An 18,795-nucleotide genomic window follows, 5' to 3' on the forward strand; every position below is an offset into this window, starting at 1 on the left:
AATCACCCACTATAATTATCTTATCTGAGCTAAGCACTAAGTCAGACAAAAGGTCTGAAAATTCACAGAGAAACTCACAGTAACGACCAGGTGGACGATAGATAATAACAAATAAAACTGGTTTTTGGGACTTCCAATTTGGATGGACAAGACTAAGAGACAAGCTTTCAAATGAATTAAAGCTCTGTCTGGGTTTTTGATTAATTAATAAGCTGGAATGGAAGATTGCTGCTAATCCTCCGCCCCGGCCCGTGCTACGAGCATTCTGACAGTTAGTGTGACTCGGGGGTGTTGACTCATTTAAACTAACATATTCATCCTGCTGTAACCAGGTTTCTGTTAGGCAGAATAAATCAATATGTTGATCAATTATTATATCATTTACCAACAGGGACTTAGAAGAGAGAGACCTAATGTTTAATAGACCACATTTAACTGTTTTAGTATGTGGTGCAGTTGAAGGTGCTATATTATTTTTTCTTTTTTAATTTTTATGCTTAAATAGATTTTTGCTGGTTATTGGTGGTCTGGGAGCAGGCACCGTCTCTACGGGGATGGGGTAATGAGGGGATGGCAGGGGGAGAGAAGCTGCAGAGAGGTGTGTAAGACTACAACTCTGCTTCCTGGTCCCAACCCTGGATAGTCACGGTTTGGAGGATTTAAGAAACAGATAATAGATCCCGTCTATTATAGACAGGACCCCCCCCCCCCCCCCCCCCCCCCCCGTATCATGGCCCACGCAGAGGGTCACCCCTTTGAGTCTGGTCTGCTTGAGGTTTCTTCCTCAGAGGGAGTTTTTCCTTCCCACTGTCTCCTGTGTTCTTGCTCTGGGGGTTATTAAGGTTAGACCTTACTTGTGTGAAGCACCTTGAGCCAACTTTGCTGTGACTTGGCGCTATATAAATGAAAATAAATTGAATTGAAATTGAATTAGTTTTGACGTGATCCTTCAAAGCCTATATAAAGTGAAACACTGGTCCAGAATTCAAATCCAGATCCAGATCACCTCCAAAATTCGGTGGGTTCTTCCATGGCCTAATTATGTATCTGTGGTGAAGGTTTTGTCAAAATCACTGCAGTAGTTTTGATGTAATCCTGCTAACAGACAGACAGGCAGGCAGTCAGACAAATAAATAAACGCCGATGATTTTATTATCTCCTTCGCAGACGTAATAATCAACTCCAAATGGTTTACAATTGCTGAGTACTTATTGCTGAATACTCTCTCAGTTGGTAAGCCTTTCTTCCACAATTTTCTGACCTTAGGGTTCTGGTGATGTGAAGTATCACCTGGGGATGTATCACCAATGGTTTAACCGGGTCAGTGATCGGTACATCACAATGTCACTCATGGCAAACCCCTCCCACCTGGAAGCAGTGGACCCAGTGGTTCAAGGAAAGACCAAGGCTGAGCAGTTCTACTCTGGAGATACTGAGGGCAAGAGGGTACACATCTAGTTAGATTTTTTTTTCTTTTTTTATTTCATATAAAGTGGCTTACTTATTTTTACATCATATTTGTAACGTGATGATTCATTTTGCAGATTATGTCTGTCCTGCTTCATGGTGATGCTGCATTTGCGGGCCAGGGTGTAGTCTATGAGACTTTCCACCTGTCCGACCTGCCGTCTTACACAACCCATGGTACCATACATGTGGTTGTCAATAACCAGGTACATACTTTGGTTGTGTCTGTACAATCCTGAAGGAAAGACTTTCAGGAAAGCTGCACAGAGAACCATAGGAACGTGTACCTCTGGTGAAACCGAGGCCTCTGGGTTGGCAGGTTAATGCTTGTTTTTGGAGGCCGATACGCTCAGCTAACCAAATTAATTGGACTCGTTCTCAGAAAATGGCCAAAAAGAAAACAAATATCGTTAAAGTAATTTAAATTATAATAGCATGTTTTATCCGTTACGATATTACGAGCTCTCACAACATATACAAAAATTGTGTTCCCTGACTTTTTGTAAGTTGAAGCAAAAGGTCTATGACTTTGTCTGGTCACACAAAAATATTATTTTCCTTCAATTTTGATCACAAATTTGTGAAATTAAATGAGGACTTTGTCAATATAATCCATCCACATGGCAGGTGTGGCACATCAAGATGCTGATTAAACACACTCTTGAGTTTTTGGGCAAATTACACACAAACAAAGTGAAAATGCAAAGAAAAAGTGTCGATACCGTGGAAAGTGGACATGTGTTGCAGTTTGTTTATGACCCCAAGCTCAAACATGTCAAGGCGGTTGAGCAGGCGACAGAACGGAGCTACTCTGGTTAGCTGTGTCAGCTAAAACGTCTCCCATTTGCCTCGTCTTCTCTTTTCCACTGGAAAATGAAAAAACTGCACTTTTCTTGACTGCTTTGGAGATTGCAGCTAAAAACAAAACAGTACACCATCTTTCCACGTGAAGTGATGCTTTGTTTGTGCAGGGTTGTCCCCGGAGGTGGTCAAATCTCGCGATATCACACAGGGGTTCAAATGAGACCGCGCTGCCCCACTACTGCAGTCAGCGTACCAACTGCACACTCCCTCGAAGCTTATGATGTGAGATTGTATTGTGTGATAAAACTGCACATTTTCGAGTGGCCTTTTATTTTGACTAGTCCAAGGCATGTGTGCAATAATCATGCTGTTTAATCAGCATCTTGATATGCCACACCTGCCAGGTGAGTGGATTATTTTTTTGAGGGAAAGATTCTTTTTGTGTGCATCAAATAAATCTTAGATCTTGGACTTTTACTGCTACTTTGTGGTTTTCTGAAATACATTTGCTTTTTTGCCTGAGGCCATGAAGATAAATTTGTGATGAGTTTCGTCTGCATGCAAAACAAAGAACTCCTATCAGACAATGTCATTGTGACACAAATTCTCACTGATAGCTCCATGTGATTTGGACTGGACTTTAGCATTTGACTGGATTAGGAGAACAACAAATCTGTTACTAAAAATCTAACTGAACCCTGCCAGAAAATGTCCAGGTACAAAGACCAAGTTCAAAAAAGAAGATAAGTAAAGTCCATGAACAACAAGCGCAAGTGGCTATACATTGAGTTGATGTTAAGTGATACATGGCAGGCTGATGTCCAGCTCAAGCAACGAGCAGCAGAGAGATTAAAGGACATATTGCACGTTATTTAATGTCCCAGTTAGCAACACAACATCAAAGTATGCATGATTGTAAGTCTATCTATAAAGCAAGAAGCGTCTGTGTATGTGATTAGCATGTCTCTCTGACTGTTTGTCAGATCCGCCTCAGCTTTCAAACATGGCTTGTGCATGGCACGATGTTGTGCATCCTTTATTACGAAAATTTTAGAAATTAATTTTCAAAACATTTATTTTGAAACCTTTATTTTGATTACAGGGTTGGCCGCTCCTTCTCAAAACGTCCCAGTGAATAAAATCAAATGCGCCCTCTCTTCTTCTATGTTGTTTAATGCACCAGTTTAATTGTCTAACATTATCTTAGCTGCACAATCAATGGGTCCCACGATTAACCCAGACTGACTACAAATATGAGTTAATTAAGAACTTTTATTTATTTTTTGTGTTTTTTTGTAGCATTTTGTAAATGCGGAAATATTCTCCATCCTCAAAACATAGCCTTGTGAACAAATCAAGCACACCTCTCTTCTTCTGTGGCATTTAACGGCAGCTGGCATCCTTATTGTTGCATTGCTGCCACCTTCTGCATCAGTCTGTTATAGCAGCACTAAATCCTCTTGATGGGTCCAGTGTCTTTCAAGTATTTAAAAAGCCAACACTTCCCCTCCCACTTGACCTCATGGCTAAAATATGTCCTACAGAAACTACAGAGAGGCCTGTTCTTCTAAACTCTGAGAGAAGTATGTATTACAGTACATGAGGACATGCTGCACTGTCTCTGGCTGTGGGCATATTCCACCATACATACCCTTTACTTTACCTCAAAAAAGAAATCGAACCAGAATGAGCCTTCAAAACACTTTTAAAAGTCATACTGTTGCGTGACTGTTTTTGCTTTTCCCCAATGGCCAGAAAAGCAAAAGGTAAACATACCACTGTCCCAGGTTTTTTGAAACGTGTTGCAGGCATCCATTTCAAAATGAGCAAATACTGTAATTAAGCAAAGATGTCTGAACTTGTCCTCTGGCACGCCGAAACGGAGGCGTTCTTTGTCTCGCTCGAACAGCGAATCGGTTGTGACGCGCGAAGCCTCCGCTCGGCTTTCCATGACAAAATCTCTTGTTAAAAGTGAAATCTGCCGGAAAATGGTTGATGTCCAGCTCTTGTGATAACCAGAGAAAGTGCACACGACGGTTCCAGCTCCACACAGCCATCCATTTAGAAATGATCCGGTGGTTCATGCCTGTCGTCGCGGCTCGGAGCGCGGCGCGCCGAGCGCCATTGTGGGCCATCCTTAAACCTGTAGTTAAAGTCCTTATTCTCTGTGAAGCCCGTAAAATTTTCACTGAAAGCCAGATAAATTTTTCGAATGGTTTCCAGGTGCCAGTCTCTAACAGCTTCTGAAAAAATTCTGATGGAAAAAAAAACCCAAATCATTCCGCCATTTCCCGACAATGAAAATCCGACGACGGGGCGGGACCACTCCTTCCACAAGGCGTGCTCACAGGCAAATGACATCACCGACAGGCGTGGAAAAACTCACGCATGCGCATAAGGGTTCAAGCTTGTCTGACGTGAAAACATGTGAATCAAATCCATATAGTTTAAAAAAAAATAAAAAGGTACGATACTTTATGGACAGACCTCGTACAACTACCCTTTCAAGAATTTTTGAGAGAAAAGGAAGGTTGGAGATTGGCCTATAGTTAGCTAAGATAGCTGGGTCAAGTGATGGCTTTTTAAGTAATGGTTTAATTACTGCCACCTTAAAAGCCTGTGGTACATAGCCAACTAATAAAGATAGATTGATCATAATCAGTCACTGGTTGAGATATGTCGATGACACATGGGTTAAAATCAAGCAACAGGAGGTTGAGGACTTTACAGAACACATCAACTCAGTGGATTCCAATATCAAGTTCACACGTGAGGATGCCAGAAACAACCATTTAGCCTTCTTGGACTGTGATGTTATGATTGGAGAGAACAGGCAGCTCCAGACAGGGGTTTACAGGAAACCCACTCACACTGACCAATATCTGCTCTTTGGCTCAAACCACCCCCTTGAACACAAGCTCGGGGTGATCAGGACTCTTCAACACAGAGCCCTACAGGTGCCCACAACTACAGAGGGAAGGGCTAAAGAACAACAACTTGTCCGGAAAGCCCTCACAGTATGTGGGTACCCACGATGGTCCCTGGACAAAGTGCAGAAGTCCCAGAAAACAAAGAGACCAGATAGACAGGAGACGGAGACAAGAAGAAGAGGAGTGTCTCTCCCTTATTTAGCAGGAGTAGGGGAAAAACTACAGAGGATCTTCAGACAGCACAAAATCCCAGTTTACGTTAAACCTTTTAACACCTTGAGACAGAAATTAGTTCACCCTAAGGACAGGATCCCTAGTTACAAACAGACCAATGTAGTGTATTCTATTCAGATGTCAGGAAAACTGTAACAAACACTACATAGGTGAGACTAAGCAATCTTTACACAAAAGGCTATACCAGCACCGCAGAGAGGGCGCCAGTGGACCTCAGTCTGCAGTACATCTCCACCTTAAAGACACTAACCACACGTTTGAGGACAAGGAAATTAAAATCTTAGCCAGAGAGAAGAAATGGTTTGAGAGAGGGGTCAAGGAGGCATTCTATGTGAAACAGTTGAAACCCAGCCTTAACCAGGGAGGGGGTCTGAGACACGCTTTGTCCCCTGTTTACAATGGGGTACTCAGGTCAAAGCAGTTTCAGTCTTTTGTTCATGGTAATGAGTCATTCATGTCATCAGGAGAGTCGTCAAGGATGCCATTAGGAGAGGCTTCCGTCCCATCATTAGGAGAGACAGCTGCCCTGTCATTAGGAGGGTACTAACTAGAGCACAATAGGTGCTAATTAGAGCTATTGTTTAGTCACTAGCCTATAGCAGTCTGCCTCTCAGTAGGAGGGGTCTGGTTAGGTTTAAAACTCCAGCTTTTGTTGGCTTCTGTTTTATTCTTCTCTACAAGAGTCAGACAGAAGTCAGACTACCAGAGCAAGAATTTTAGCTGAGGAAGCTTCTGCGATTTGAAGCGAAACGTCCTCGCGTCAAGCAACCCAGTCCAGTCGAAGATTCAAGCTTCTCTACTACTGTAATGATTTTAACTGAAAGTGCAGGAAATTAAAATGAGAAAGTTTTGTGAATAACTGTATTTATTATTTGACACATTTGCAGCCGGTCTGCCCTGTGTCAGTCTGATCCTGTAAGATCTCAGAAGCTAAGCAGTGCAGCATCTGGTTAGTACGTGGATGGGAGACCTCTTTGGAACACCAGCGGCTGTGTGTGTTTCTCCAGGTAAAACTGGAGTTGCGTAAGGAAGGGCATCCGGTGTAAAACTTGTGCCAAGTACCATTGCGGATCTATCCACTGTGGTGGCCCTGAACAGATTGGGAGCAGCCAAATGGACAACAACAACAACATTATTTGACACATTTAATTGATGTCATGTTTTGCAACTTGTAAGGTTGAGATATTTCCTTAGTTCAGAGCTTGTCTGGTTACCAGGGACTGATTCATGGTGATATCAACATCCATTGTTCACTATTGTTACCTAATATCCCTAATTTCTCCAAATATATTATTCCTATCAACTTTCCATTTTTTGACCCAAAATACATAAACATACCAAACGGCAAATGTCAGTTCTCCCCAGTTTCTCCGTGATCAAAGTTACACACACAAAGACTACTTGGCTTTTAATATATAGGTGATGATTTACTGCCCTCTGGTGGAGTGGGCAGAATTTAATTATCAACATCCATTGTTCACAGAGGAATAGTTTGCACCATGTCACCCTTAGTTATCATGTTATGGGGTAACATATGTCAAATGTCATAGAATCCAATGGATGTCAACATTGTTTGAAACTGAAACTGACCTTTGTCACCATTCTTGCTGTTTTTTACCCCATAACTCCTGAACATTCAGTCGTAGATAGTCCAAACTATAACTTTTTTGGAATCATTATGATCAGACAAATAATATGGTATAGTTTTCAATTTGATTGGAGCATTTTTAATTTTTGACCCCTGTGTAATTTTTCAGTTGACTCCTACTTGGCTGCCTATTGAAAATTCAAGTGGCCAGTGGGTTTTTCAAAAGAGTTAATGTCTAATGAGTATTTGTGCTGAATTTGGTGCTTGCATTGCCATTTGAATGATTGTTTCAGTTATCTGCTGCACTACACACACACACACACACACACACACACACACACACACACTTGGCTTTAATATATAGACTGACTGATGATAGTTTTCTTGATAAAATGTATTCTACAAAGCAATTAAGGTGTACCACAAAGCATTAAATCACATTCATCCCATCTAAATATTGGTGTCCACATCAGTATTTACTGTATGAAATTTGAAGATGGTATAGCTTTAAAATGGTGCAGTGCCAACTTTTAAAGCACTCATATTTTGTTGCACAATATAGCAGGCATAGGTCCTAGCATAACATATAGGATGGAAATCCAAATTATTCAGAGATTTTGGCAAAATAGTTCAACCTTTTGCAGTGCTGCATCTAAAATAGTTGGCAAAGTGCCATCTGTACAGATGTTGGTGCGACAGCAGGGCAGGACACGTTGGTAATATCCATCCAAACATAAAGTAAAACCAATCAGACTTGCTGACAACCTCAAACATTAGCAGTTGGAGTATGGGTCAGTAAATGAGTTTGCCGTGGTTTAGCTCTGTGTAATTACGATAGTTGAACGACAACAGAAATGTTGCCAGTATTCTTTCTTTTACTCACGATGGCTCCTGACGTTCTTATTCACACAGATTGGCTTCACCACAGATCCCAGGATGGCGCGTTCCTCTCCTTACCCAACAGATGTTGCCAGAGTGGTAAATGCTCCCATATTTCACGTCAATGCTGACGATCCTGAAGCCGTGATGTATGTCTGTAATGTAGCAGCAGAGTGGAGGAACACCTTCCACAAAGATGTGGTTGTAGACCTGGTAAGTTTATCTTTGTGTCTCATCATCTAAAAAAGTACTTGATGCAGAGTCTCATCTTGTGTGACATTTCTGAGGAACTCTGCAAACATTTGAGGTCAATCACAGAAATTTTTGATCTTTATTCCATGTTGAACTCATTGAAACACTAATCAACTCTCGCTGATGGACTATAAGAAGTCACTGACCGGAACCTTCCACATGCTTTTACCATCTGCAATTATCCATTATCTTCTCCAGACAAAATTGGATGTAGCTGATTTGAATGTTATTCTCCAAACTGGTCACCAGAGATCTTAAATTACTAGCAATGTCTCTCAGAAAACATTCCTTCTTTCTGTCGGTGTCTGGTGAGCTAAGGAGCTATCGGCCAATCAGTTTAATGAAATGACTTAAACTCATACATCTCTGTGACATTCATATACATGATGACTCAGTGTCAGTGTAGTGTTATAAAGACACTCGCTGATGACCCGCCTCAGTGCCGGTTTGATTCAGAGGCTGAAATGAAAACTTCATCTTCACCAACAAAGCTATCACCTCCCACCTCTCCCGGATACCAGACAACTATTAGGGTGCAAATAAAGCTGCCTCAAGAGCAGACAACTGTTACTACTACTACAACTGTGTTACTGTTACTTGCAAAAAATGAAGAGTTTACAAGTTTATATAGCTTATGTCAAAGTATATGTGTGCCACGTTTGGCTCAATACTGAGGTGCCTTTTGGACAGGAGAGGGACACATACACACATACAGGTGTCTCTTAGTATATAGAAATACGTAGCTGTCTAACTCTTTGTGTTTACATTCAGGTGTGTTACAGGCGTAACGGTCATAATGAGATGGATGAGCCCATGTTCACTCAGCCACTGATGTACAAGAGGATCAACAAACAGAAAGGAGTCCTGCAGAAGTTTGCAGAAAAGTACATCAGTGAAGGGGTTGTCACAAGGCAATATTACGAGGTACAGCAACCTGAAGCACAGCGGAAAGTCACAGCAGTAACATGGTTAAATGTGATTTTTTTATTTAAATTTTTTTGGGGGGGGGCTGTACCAGAAAAAAGAAAACCTGTTTAGCATAAAGCATTAGAGTAATCTAAAAGGAGCAGAATTCCAAACTGCAGGTGAGGGAAGAGGTTCAGTTCTATGAGCTGAGTGAAACAAACAGGTTTTACTGTGACGGGAAACGGCAACACTCACAGACGTGTTCAACCTACAGACAGAGTGACGAAACGCCTGCATGTGAGTGTGATCATGTAGCACAACAAGGAAAAAAAAGGCTTCTAGAGACTCGTACTGACAGTCAGCTTTAATGTGAGGGAAATTATAACCAAATATACACTGTACAGGGAGGAAGGTACAGCATTCAGCCGCTGAGGCGCATTCATTTCCACACTATTTCACACAGGAAGAAAAAGAAACCCAGAAGTTTAAAAAAAATGTCTAGAGTTGATTTCAACTGAAAGACGCATGAAGGAGGAATCGCATGGCACTCATGAAAAATCTGAGCCGCCTCAAATGCCTTGTCAGCTGTCGCCACAACCATTCACACACACAAGCGGCTGAAAGACAGCGAGTGCCCTGCGAGTCCCCATTCAATCCCCCTCTGGGCTGGTGACAGCCAAAATCCAGGTGTCACACATGAACATCCAACACCACTCACTGGACACTTAGAAAAGACGGGGCTATTCGCGCTCCCAGCACAAGAGTAGAGAGCAGGCGACCTGATGGTCACTGTCAGAGCTCCAGCATTCCTCTGTGGAGAGAGGAGAACCTTTCAGAAGGATAACCATCTCTGCAGCAATCCACCAATCAGGACTGTATGGTAGAGTGGCCAGACGGAAGCCACTCCTTAGTAAAAGGCACATGGCAGCCCACCTGGAGTTTGGCAAAAGCCACCTGAAGGACTCTCAGACCAGGAGAAACAAAATTCTCTGGTCTGATGAGACAAAGATTTAACTCTTTGGCGTCATGTTTGCAGTGGTGGGCATCCATCCATCCATCCATTTTCTTCCTCTTTATCCGGAGTCGGGTCGCAGGGGCAGCAGCTCAAGCAAAGCCGCCCAGACCTCCCGATCCACACACACCTCCCCCAGCTCCTCCGGGGGAACCCCAAGGCATTCCCAAGCCAGCCGAGAGATGTAGTCCCTCCAGCGTGTCCTGGGTCTTCCCCGGGGCCTCCTCCCAATGGGACGTGCCCGGAACACCTCTCCAGTGAGGCGTCCAGGGGGCATCCGGAAAAGATGCCCGAGCCACTTCAACTGACTCCTTTTGACGTAGAGGAGCAGCGGCTCAACTCCGAGCTCCTCCCGAGTGACCGAGCTCCAGATAATTATCGAAGATAATGTTTTCGTTATCGGATTATCTTTTTAGATAACTTTAAAAAAACATTATCGGACTAATTATCTTCCAATGAATTGTCCAAATGCAGTAAACCCAGCTGAACAGCAGCAGACATTTTTAAAATTAGTTGAAACCTACCTGTTAAAAGTTTCTTAACAGATGTATATAGTTCTACTCTCTGCAAACAGTAGATACTTCCATGAAAAACCACTCTACCTCTGCAGGCAAAGAAGAACTAGTCACCAAAACAAAAAAAAAACAAAAAAAACATTTCCTTTAACACCATACCGATACGCTGGCAATATCACCCAAGTCATCCAGAGGCATACATTTTTAACTTATGGTTCAAATTTTAGCAAAACTAATTTTGGACAAGTTATTTAAAATTACTGTCATGTCTGAAGTTTTAGAAAGTGAAAATATCAGATATATGTTTTAGTTTTAAAATAATGTGCTAATTTTTAAGGTTTTGTGAGCACATGCTGAGCCCAGCAGTGCATTATGGGTAGGACAGGGTGTTCACGACAGGACAAATGCATTTCAGACACTCTGTTCAGGCTCCACGGACAACAGCATTAAACTCTAGTGGCTAAAACTCTTGTGAATATATTCTCTGGGTTTATAGACGTTATTGTATTTGCGTTTGTTAAATTCCACACATCTTAATGTAGCAGACGGATTATCTGGGATTTTGTTTTGGAAAGATTTCAAGGCCTCTACTGCCATCTACTGGCCAGTGGTGTTCATGGCAGTATTCGCCCTAAGTGCTAAGCGTCTGGGCACGAGTAGATGGCAGTGTTGTCAAATCAACTTTTTGGCTTTGCAAATGGCTTTTTTTTTTTTTTACAAATTAAGTTTAAAAACAAAACAACAACAACAAAAACATTACAAGACAGCTCTGCGGTGTTTGCACAGGCACAGTGCGAGCGGTTGGACACTTGAATTTCATTCGACCATACGATCAGCGATCAGGAGGTGGTCGTCAGATGTTAAACGCCGCTTGTTACTCCATGTACACTACACTATGCAGGACGCGCGATTAACCTGAAACTCGGTCCAAAAAATTCTCTCGCACAGTGTAAAGCCAACATTTATGTGTCAACAATATTGAGTGCATGTTTTACAACATCATAAAACGTGCACACATTCTCTCCACATGTAAAACATTTTGCGATGACACTTCCAGGGCTCCATAAAAATGCCTGTTTTTAGAAATAAAAAATGGAATATTTTACAAAAGCACATTTATCTCAATTATCTGTAAACACCAACACACAACACACATCACATTAACGTGTTGGTTTACATAATGAATAATTGAACCAATCAGTGTTTAGCAGAAGCACATTTTACCCAGAATCGTTTGCGATCTGTCTGTGTTTGTTACAAAACCTCAGAATTAGTGCATTATTCAACATTAAAAGATATATGTTATATTTTAACTTTGTACAAATGACAGAATTGACATTAATGGAGTTATTCTATCAGTATTCACACAAAACCATAAGTCAGGATGCCTTTATTTTTCAAGACCTCCACCTGACCGGAGCATTGTGATTGGTAGAGAGTTGGCTTTGTGACTGCTCTCAGGGTGCTTCAGTGCTGTAGCTGTGTAGCTTTCAGCAGGGGGCAGCATGTTCAGACATTGAAATGCTGACTCATTGTTTGAGTCTTTTATCACTTCCAAAAGCTGTCGTGGTGTTAAAACTCAAATTTAGCTGGTTAGTAGTTGCAAATGTACCAGAGACAACACTGGAATTTATCGGTTATCTGTAACTTCCGATACATTTTTGGGTGGTTTATCTTTATCAAAGATAACTTTTCAGTTATCTGGTTATCTGTTATTGAAGTTAATTTTTTGGTTATCTGTGCCCACCACTGCATGTTTGGAGGAAACCAGGCCCCATCCCTACAGTGAGGCATCTTGGTGGCAGCATCATGCTGTGGGTATGTTTTTCAGCAGCAGGAACTGGGAGACTAGTCAGGATTGAGGGAAAGATGAATGTAGCAATGTACAGAGACATCAATCAATCAATCAATCAATCAATTTTTTTATATAGCGCCAAATCACAACAAACAGTTGCCCCAAGGCGCTTTATATTGTAAGGCAAGGCCATACAATAATTATGTAAAACCCCAACGGTCAAAACGACCCCCTGTGAGCAAGCACTTGGCTACAGTGGGAAGGAAAAACTCCCTTTTAACAGGAAGAAACCTCCAGCAGAACCAGGCTCAGGGAGGGGCAGTCTTCTGCTGGGACTGGTTGGGGCTGAGGGAGAGAACCAGGAAAAAGACATGCTGTGGAGGGGAGCAGAGATCAATCACTAATGATTAAATGCAGAGTGGTGCATACAGAGCAAAAAGAGAAAGAAACAATGCATCATGGGAACCCCCCAGCAGTCTACGTCTATAGCAGCATAACTAAGGGATGGTTCAGGGTCACCTGATCCAGCCCTAACTATAAGCTTTAGCAAAAAGGAAAGTTTTAAGCCTAATCTTAAAAGTAGAGAGGGTGTCTGTCTCCCTGATCTGAATTGGGAGCTGGTTCCACAGGAGAGGAGCCTGAAAGCTGAAGGCTCTGCCTCCCATTCTACTCTTACAAACCGTAGGAACTACAAGTAAGCCTGCAGTCTGAGAGCGAAGCGCTCTATTGGGGTGATATGGTACTACGAGGTCCCTAAGATAAGATGGGACCTGATTATTCAAAACCTTATAAGTAAGAAGAAGAATTTTAAATTCTATTCTAGAATTAACAGGAAGCCAATGAAGAGAGGCCAATATGGGTGAGATATGCTCTCTCCTTCTAGTCCCCGTCAGTACTCTAGCTGCAGCATTTTGAATTAACTGAAGGCTTTTTAGGGAACTTTTAGGACAACCTGATAATAATGAATTACAATAGTCCAGCCTAGAGGAAATAAATGCATGAATTAGTTTTTCAGCATCACTCTGAGACAAGACCTTTCTGATTTTAGAGATATTGCGTAAATGCAAAAAAGCAGTCCTACATATTTCTTTAATATGCGCTTTGAATGACATATCCTGATCAAAAATGACTCCAAGATTTCTCACAGTATTACTAGAGGTCAGGGTAATGCCATCCAGAGTAAGGATCTGGTTAGACACCATGTTTCTAAGATTTGTGGGGCCAAGTACAATAACTTCAGTTTTATCTGAGTTTAAAAGCAGGAAATTAGAGGTCATCCATGTCTTTATGTCTGTAAGACAATCCTGCAGTTTAGCTAATTGGTGTGTGTCCTCTGGCTTCATGGATAGATAAAGCTGGGTATCATCTGCGTAACAATGAAAATTTAAGCAATACCGTCTAATAATACTGCCTAAGGGAAGCATGTATAAAGTGAATAAAATTGGTCCTAGCACAGAACCTTGTGGAACTCCATAATTAACTTTAGTCTGTGAAGAAGATTCCCCATTTACATGAACAAATTGTAATCTATTAGACAAATATGATTCAAACCACCGCAGCGCAGTGCCTTTAATACCTATGGCATGCTCTAATCTCTGTAATCAAATTTTATGGTCAACAGTATCAAAAGCAGCACTGAGGTCTAACAGAACAAGCACAGAGATGAGTCCACTGTCCAAGGCCATAAGAAGATCATTTGTAACCTTCACTAATGCTGTTTCTGTACTATGATGAATTCTAAAACCTGACTGAAACTCTTCAAATAGACCATTCCTCTGCAGATGATCAGTTAGCTGTTTTACAACTACCCTTTCAAGAATTTTTGAGAGAAAAGGAAGGTTGGAGATTGGCCTATAATTAGCTAAGATAGCTGGGTCAAGTGATGGCTTTTTAAGTAATGGTTTAATTACTGCCACCTTAAAAGCCTGTGGTACATAGCCAACTAACAAAGATAGATTGATCATATTTAAGATCGAAGCATTAAATAATGGTAGGGCTTCCTTGAGCAGCCTGGTAGGAATGGGGTCTAATAAACATGTTGATGGTTTGGATGAAGTAACTAATGAAAATAACTCAGACAGAACAATCGGAGAGAAAGAGTCTAACCAAATACCGGCATCACTGAAAGCAGCCAAAGATAACGATACGTCTTTAGGATGGTTATGAGTAATTTTTTCTCTAATAGTTAAAATTTTGTTAGCAAAGAAAGTCATGAAGTCATTACTAGTTAAAGTTAAAGGAATACTCAGCTCAATAGAGCTCTGACTCTTTGTCAGCCTGGCTACAGTGCTGAAAAGAAACCTGGGGTTGTTCTTATTTTCTTCAATTAGTGATGAGTACAAAGATGTCCTAGCTTTACGGAGGGCTTTTTTATAGAGCAACAGACTCTTTTTCCAGGCTAAGTGAAGATCTTCTAAATTAGTGAGACGCCATTTCCTCTCCAACTTACGGGTTATCTGCTTTAAGCTACGAGTTTGTGAGTTATACCACGGAGTCAGGCACTTCTGATTTAAAGCTCTCTTTTTCAGAGGAGCTACAGCATCCAAAGTTGTCTTCAATGAGGATGTAAAACTATTGACGAGATACTCTATCTCACTTACAGAGTTTAGGTAGCTACTCTGCACTGTGTTGGTATATGGCATTAGAGAACATAAAGAAGGAATCATATCCTTAAACCTAGTTACAGCGCTTTCTGAAAGACTTCTAGTGTAATGAAACTTATTCCCCACTGCTGGGTAGTCCATCAGAGTAAATGTAAATGTTATTAAGAAATGATCAGACAGAAGGGAGTTTTCAGGGAATACTGTTAAGTCTTCAATTTCCATACCATAAGTCAGAACAAGATCTAAGATATGATTAAAGTGGTGGGTGGACTCATTTACATTTTGAGCAAAGCCAATAGAGTCAAATAATAGATTAAATGCAGTGTTGAGGCTGTCATTCTCAGCGTCTGTGTGGATGTTAAAATCGCCCACTATAATGATCTTATCTGAGCTAAGCACTAAGTCAGACAAAAGGTCTGACAAGTCAAAAAGAAACTCACAGTAACGACCAGGAGGACGATAGATAACAACAAATAAAACTGGTTTTTGGGACTTCCAATTTGGATGGAGAAGAGTAAGAGTCAAGCTTTCAAATGAATTAAAGCTCTGTCTGGGTTTTTGATTAATTAATAAGCTGGAATGGAAGATTGCTGCTAATCCTCCCCCTCGGCCCGTGCTACGAGCATTCTGACAGTTAGTGTGACTCGGGGGTGTTGACTCATTTAAACTAACATATTCATCCTGCTGTAACCAGGTTTCTGTAAGGCAGAATAAATCAATATGTTGATCAATTATTATATCATTTACCAACAGGGACTTAGAAGAGAGAGACCTAATGTTTAATAGACCACATTTAACTGTTTTAGTCTGTGGTGCAGTTGAAGGTGCTATATTATTTTTTCTTTTTGAATTTTTATGCTTAAATAGATTTTTGCTGGTTATTGGTAGTCTGGGAGCAGGCACCGTCTCCACGGGGATGGGGTAATGAGGGGATGGCAGGGGGAGAGAAGCTGCAGAGAGGTGTGTAAGACTACAACTCTGCTTCCTGGTCCCAACCCTGGATAGTCACGGTTTGGAGGATTTAAGAAAATTGGCCAGATTTCTAGAAATGAGAGCTGCTCCATCCAAAGTGGGATGGATGCTGTCTCTCCTAACAAGACCAGGTTTTCCCCAGAAGCTTTGCCAATTATCTATGAAGCCCACCTCATTTTTTGGACACCACTCAGACAGCCAGCAATTCAAGGAGAACATGCGGCTAAACATGTCACTCCCGGTCTGATTGGGGAGGGGCCCAGAGAAAACTACAGAGTCCGACATTGTTTTTGCAAAGTTACACACCGATTTAATGTTAATTTTAGTGACCTCCGATTGGCGTAACCGGGTGTCATTACTGCCGACGTGAATTACAATCTTACCAAATTTACGCTTAGCCTTAGCCAGCAGTTTCAAATTTCCTTCAATGTTGCCTGCTCTGGCCCCCGGAAGACAATTGACTATGGTTGCTGGTGTCGCTAACTTCACATTTCACAAAACAGAGTCGCCAATAACCAGAGTTTGATCCTCGGCGGGTGTGTCGTCGAGTGGGGAAAAATGGTTAGAGATGTGAACGGGTTGGCGGTGTACACGGGGCTTCTGTTTAGGGCTACGCTTCCTCCTCACAGTCACCCAGTCAGCCTGCTTTCCCGGCTGCTCGGGATCTGCCAGGGGGTAACTAACGGCGGCTAAGCTACCTTGGTCCACACCGACTACAGGGGCCTGGCTAGCTGTAGAATTTTCCACGGTGCGGAGCCGAGTCTCCAATTCGCCCAGCCTGGCCTCCAAAGCTACGAATAAGCTACACTTATTACAAGTACCGTTACTGCTAAAGGAGGCCGAGGAATAACTAAACATTTCACACCCAGAGCAGAAATGTGCGGGAGAGACAGGAGAAGAGCTAGTAGCTACGCTAAGCTAGCGGATTCCTAAAAACACGCAAAGTGAATAATGTGTAAATAATTTAGAGGTGATTCAGCAGAAGGAGTGCTTTAGTTAAGGCACGTAAAGATTACACTGGGAAACAAATCGTAATCTAGATAACTAGATAAATCTAACTGCGCAGATTAAACAGCTAACAGATACAGAAAAACACCGCTGTGCTCCGGAACAGGAAGTGATACAATACCGCAGTGAGAGCCAACCACCAGTAGAGGCAAGCAAAAGGATCCTGGATGAAAACCTGCTCCAGAGCGCTCTTGACCTCAGACTGGGGTGACGGTTCATCTTTCAGCAGGACAATGACCCGAAGCACACAGCCAAGATATCAAAGGAGTGTCTTCAGGACAACTCTGTGAATGTCCTTGAGTGGCCCAGCCAGAGTCAAGACCTGAATCAGACTGAACATCTCTGGAGAGATCTGAAAATGTCTGTGCACTGAAGCTCCCCATCCAACCTGATGGAGCTTGAGAGGTGCTACAAAAAGGAATGGACCAAACTGCCCAAAGATAGGTGCACCAAGCTTGTGGCATCATATTCAAGAAGACTTGAGGCTGGAATTGTTGCCAAAGTTGCATCAACAAAGTATTGAGCAAAGGCTGTGAATACTTACAGTGGGGCCAACAAGTATTTAGTCAGTCCCTGTTTGTGCAAGTTCTCCTACTTAGAAAGATGAGAGAGGTCTGTAATTTTCATCATAGCTACACTTCAACTATGAGACAAAATGAGAAAAAAAAATCCAGGAAATCACATTGTAGGATTTTTAAAGAATTTATTTTTAAATTATGGTGGAAAATAAGTATTTGGTCAATAACAAAAGTTTAACTCAATACTTTGTAACATAATCTTTGTTGGCAATGACAGAGGTCAAACGCATCCTGTAAGTCTTCACCAGGTTTGCACACACTGTAGCTGGTATTTTGGTCCATTCCTCCATGCAGATCTCCTCTAGAGCAGTGATGTTTTGGGGCTGTCACTGGGCTACATGGACTTTCAACTCTCAACAAATTTTCTATGGGGTTGAGGTCTGGAGACTGGCTTGGCCACTCCAGGACCTTGAAATGCTTTTTACGGAGCCACTCTGTTGCCTGAGCGGTGCGTTTCATGCTGGAAGACCCAGCCACGTTGTATCTTCAATGCTCTCACTGATGGAAGGAGGTTTTGGCTTAAAATCTCATGATACATGGCCCTGTTGATTCTTCCCTTAACACAGATCAGTTATCCTGTCCCCTTTGCAGAAAAACAGCCCCAAAGCATGATGTTTCCACCTCCATGCTTCACAGCTAAGATAGCTTACCAAAATGTTCTATTTTGGTTTCATCTGACCACCAATCCTCTTCTGGATCATCCATATGCTCTCTGGCAAACTTCAGACGGGCCTGGACATGTACTGTCTTAAGCAGGGGGACATGCCTGGCACTGCAGGATTTGAGTCCCTCTCTGCGTAGTGTGTTGTTACTTTGGTCCCAGATCTCTGCAGATCATTCATCAGGTCCGTCTGTGTAGTTCTGGGATTTTTGTTCACCGTTCTCATGATCATTTTGACCCCACAGGATGACATCTTGTGTGGAGCCCCAGATCGAGGGAAATTATCAATGGTCTTGTATGTCTTCCATGTTCTTACAGTTGCTCCCACAGTTGATTTACTCACACCAACCTGCTTGACTATTGTAGATTCACTCTTCCCAGTCTGGTGCACATCTACAATTTTCTTCCTGGTGTCTTTCGACAGCTCTTTGGTCTTGGCCATGGTTGAGTTTGGAGTCTGACTGTTTGAGGCTGTGGACAGGTGTCTTTTATACAGATAACAAGTTCCAACAGGTGCCATTAATACAGGTAACATGTTATGGTTTAGTCCACTAAGACGGTAGGACCCCAAAAACGCAGAGTAGCCAGACA

At 42.0% G+C, this 18,795-nt stretch overlaps 1 protein-coding gene across 2 annotated transcripts in view; it reads left to right on the top strand.

Annotated features, from left to right (window-relative positions):
- ogdhb (oxoglutarate (alpha-ketoglutarate) dehydrogenase b (lipoamide)) overlaps positions 1-18,795 on the top strand; it is a 96,098-nt gene that overhangs the window by 48,381 nt on the left and 28,922 nt on the right. The window contains exons 9-12 of one of the 2 annotated variants that reach the window (XM_034192416.1): positions 1,267-1,446; positions 1,545-1,673; positions 7,936-8,115; positions 8,926-9,078. In XM_034192416.1, the coding sequence (XP_034048307.1) occupies positions 1,267-1,446; positions 1,545-1,673; positions 7,936-8,115; positions 8,926-9,078 (642 nt within the window). The remainder of the gene's footprint in view (positions 1-1,266; positions 1,447-1,544; positions 1,674-7,935; positions 8,116-8,925; positions 9,079-18,795) is intronic. The other variant, XM_034192417.1, reaches the window with a different exon arrangement.

The sequence above is a fragment of the Thalassophryne amazonica genome, chromosome 17, assembly GCF_902500255.1.
Source record: "Thalassophryne amazonica chromosome 17, fThaAma1.1, whole genome shotgun sequence".
NCBI classification, from domain to species: Eukaryota; Metazoa; Chordata; class Actinopteri; order Batrachoidiformes; family Batrachoididae; genus Thalassophryne; species Thalassophryne amazonica.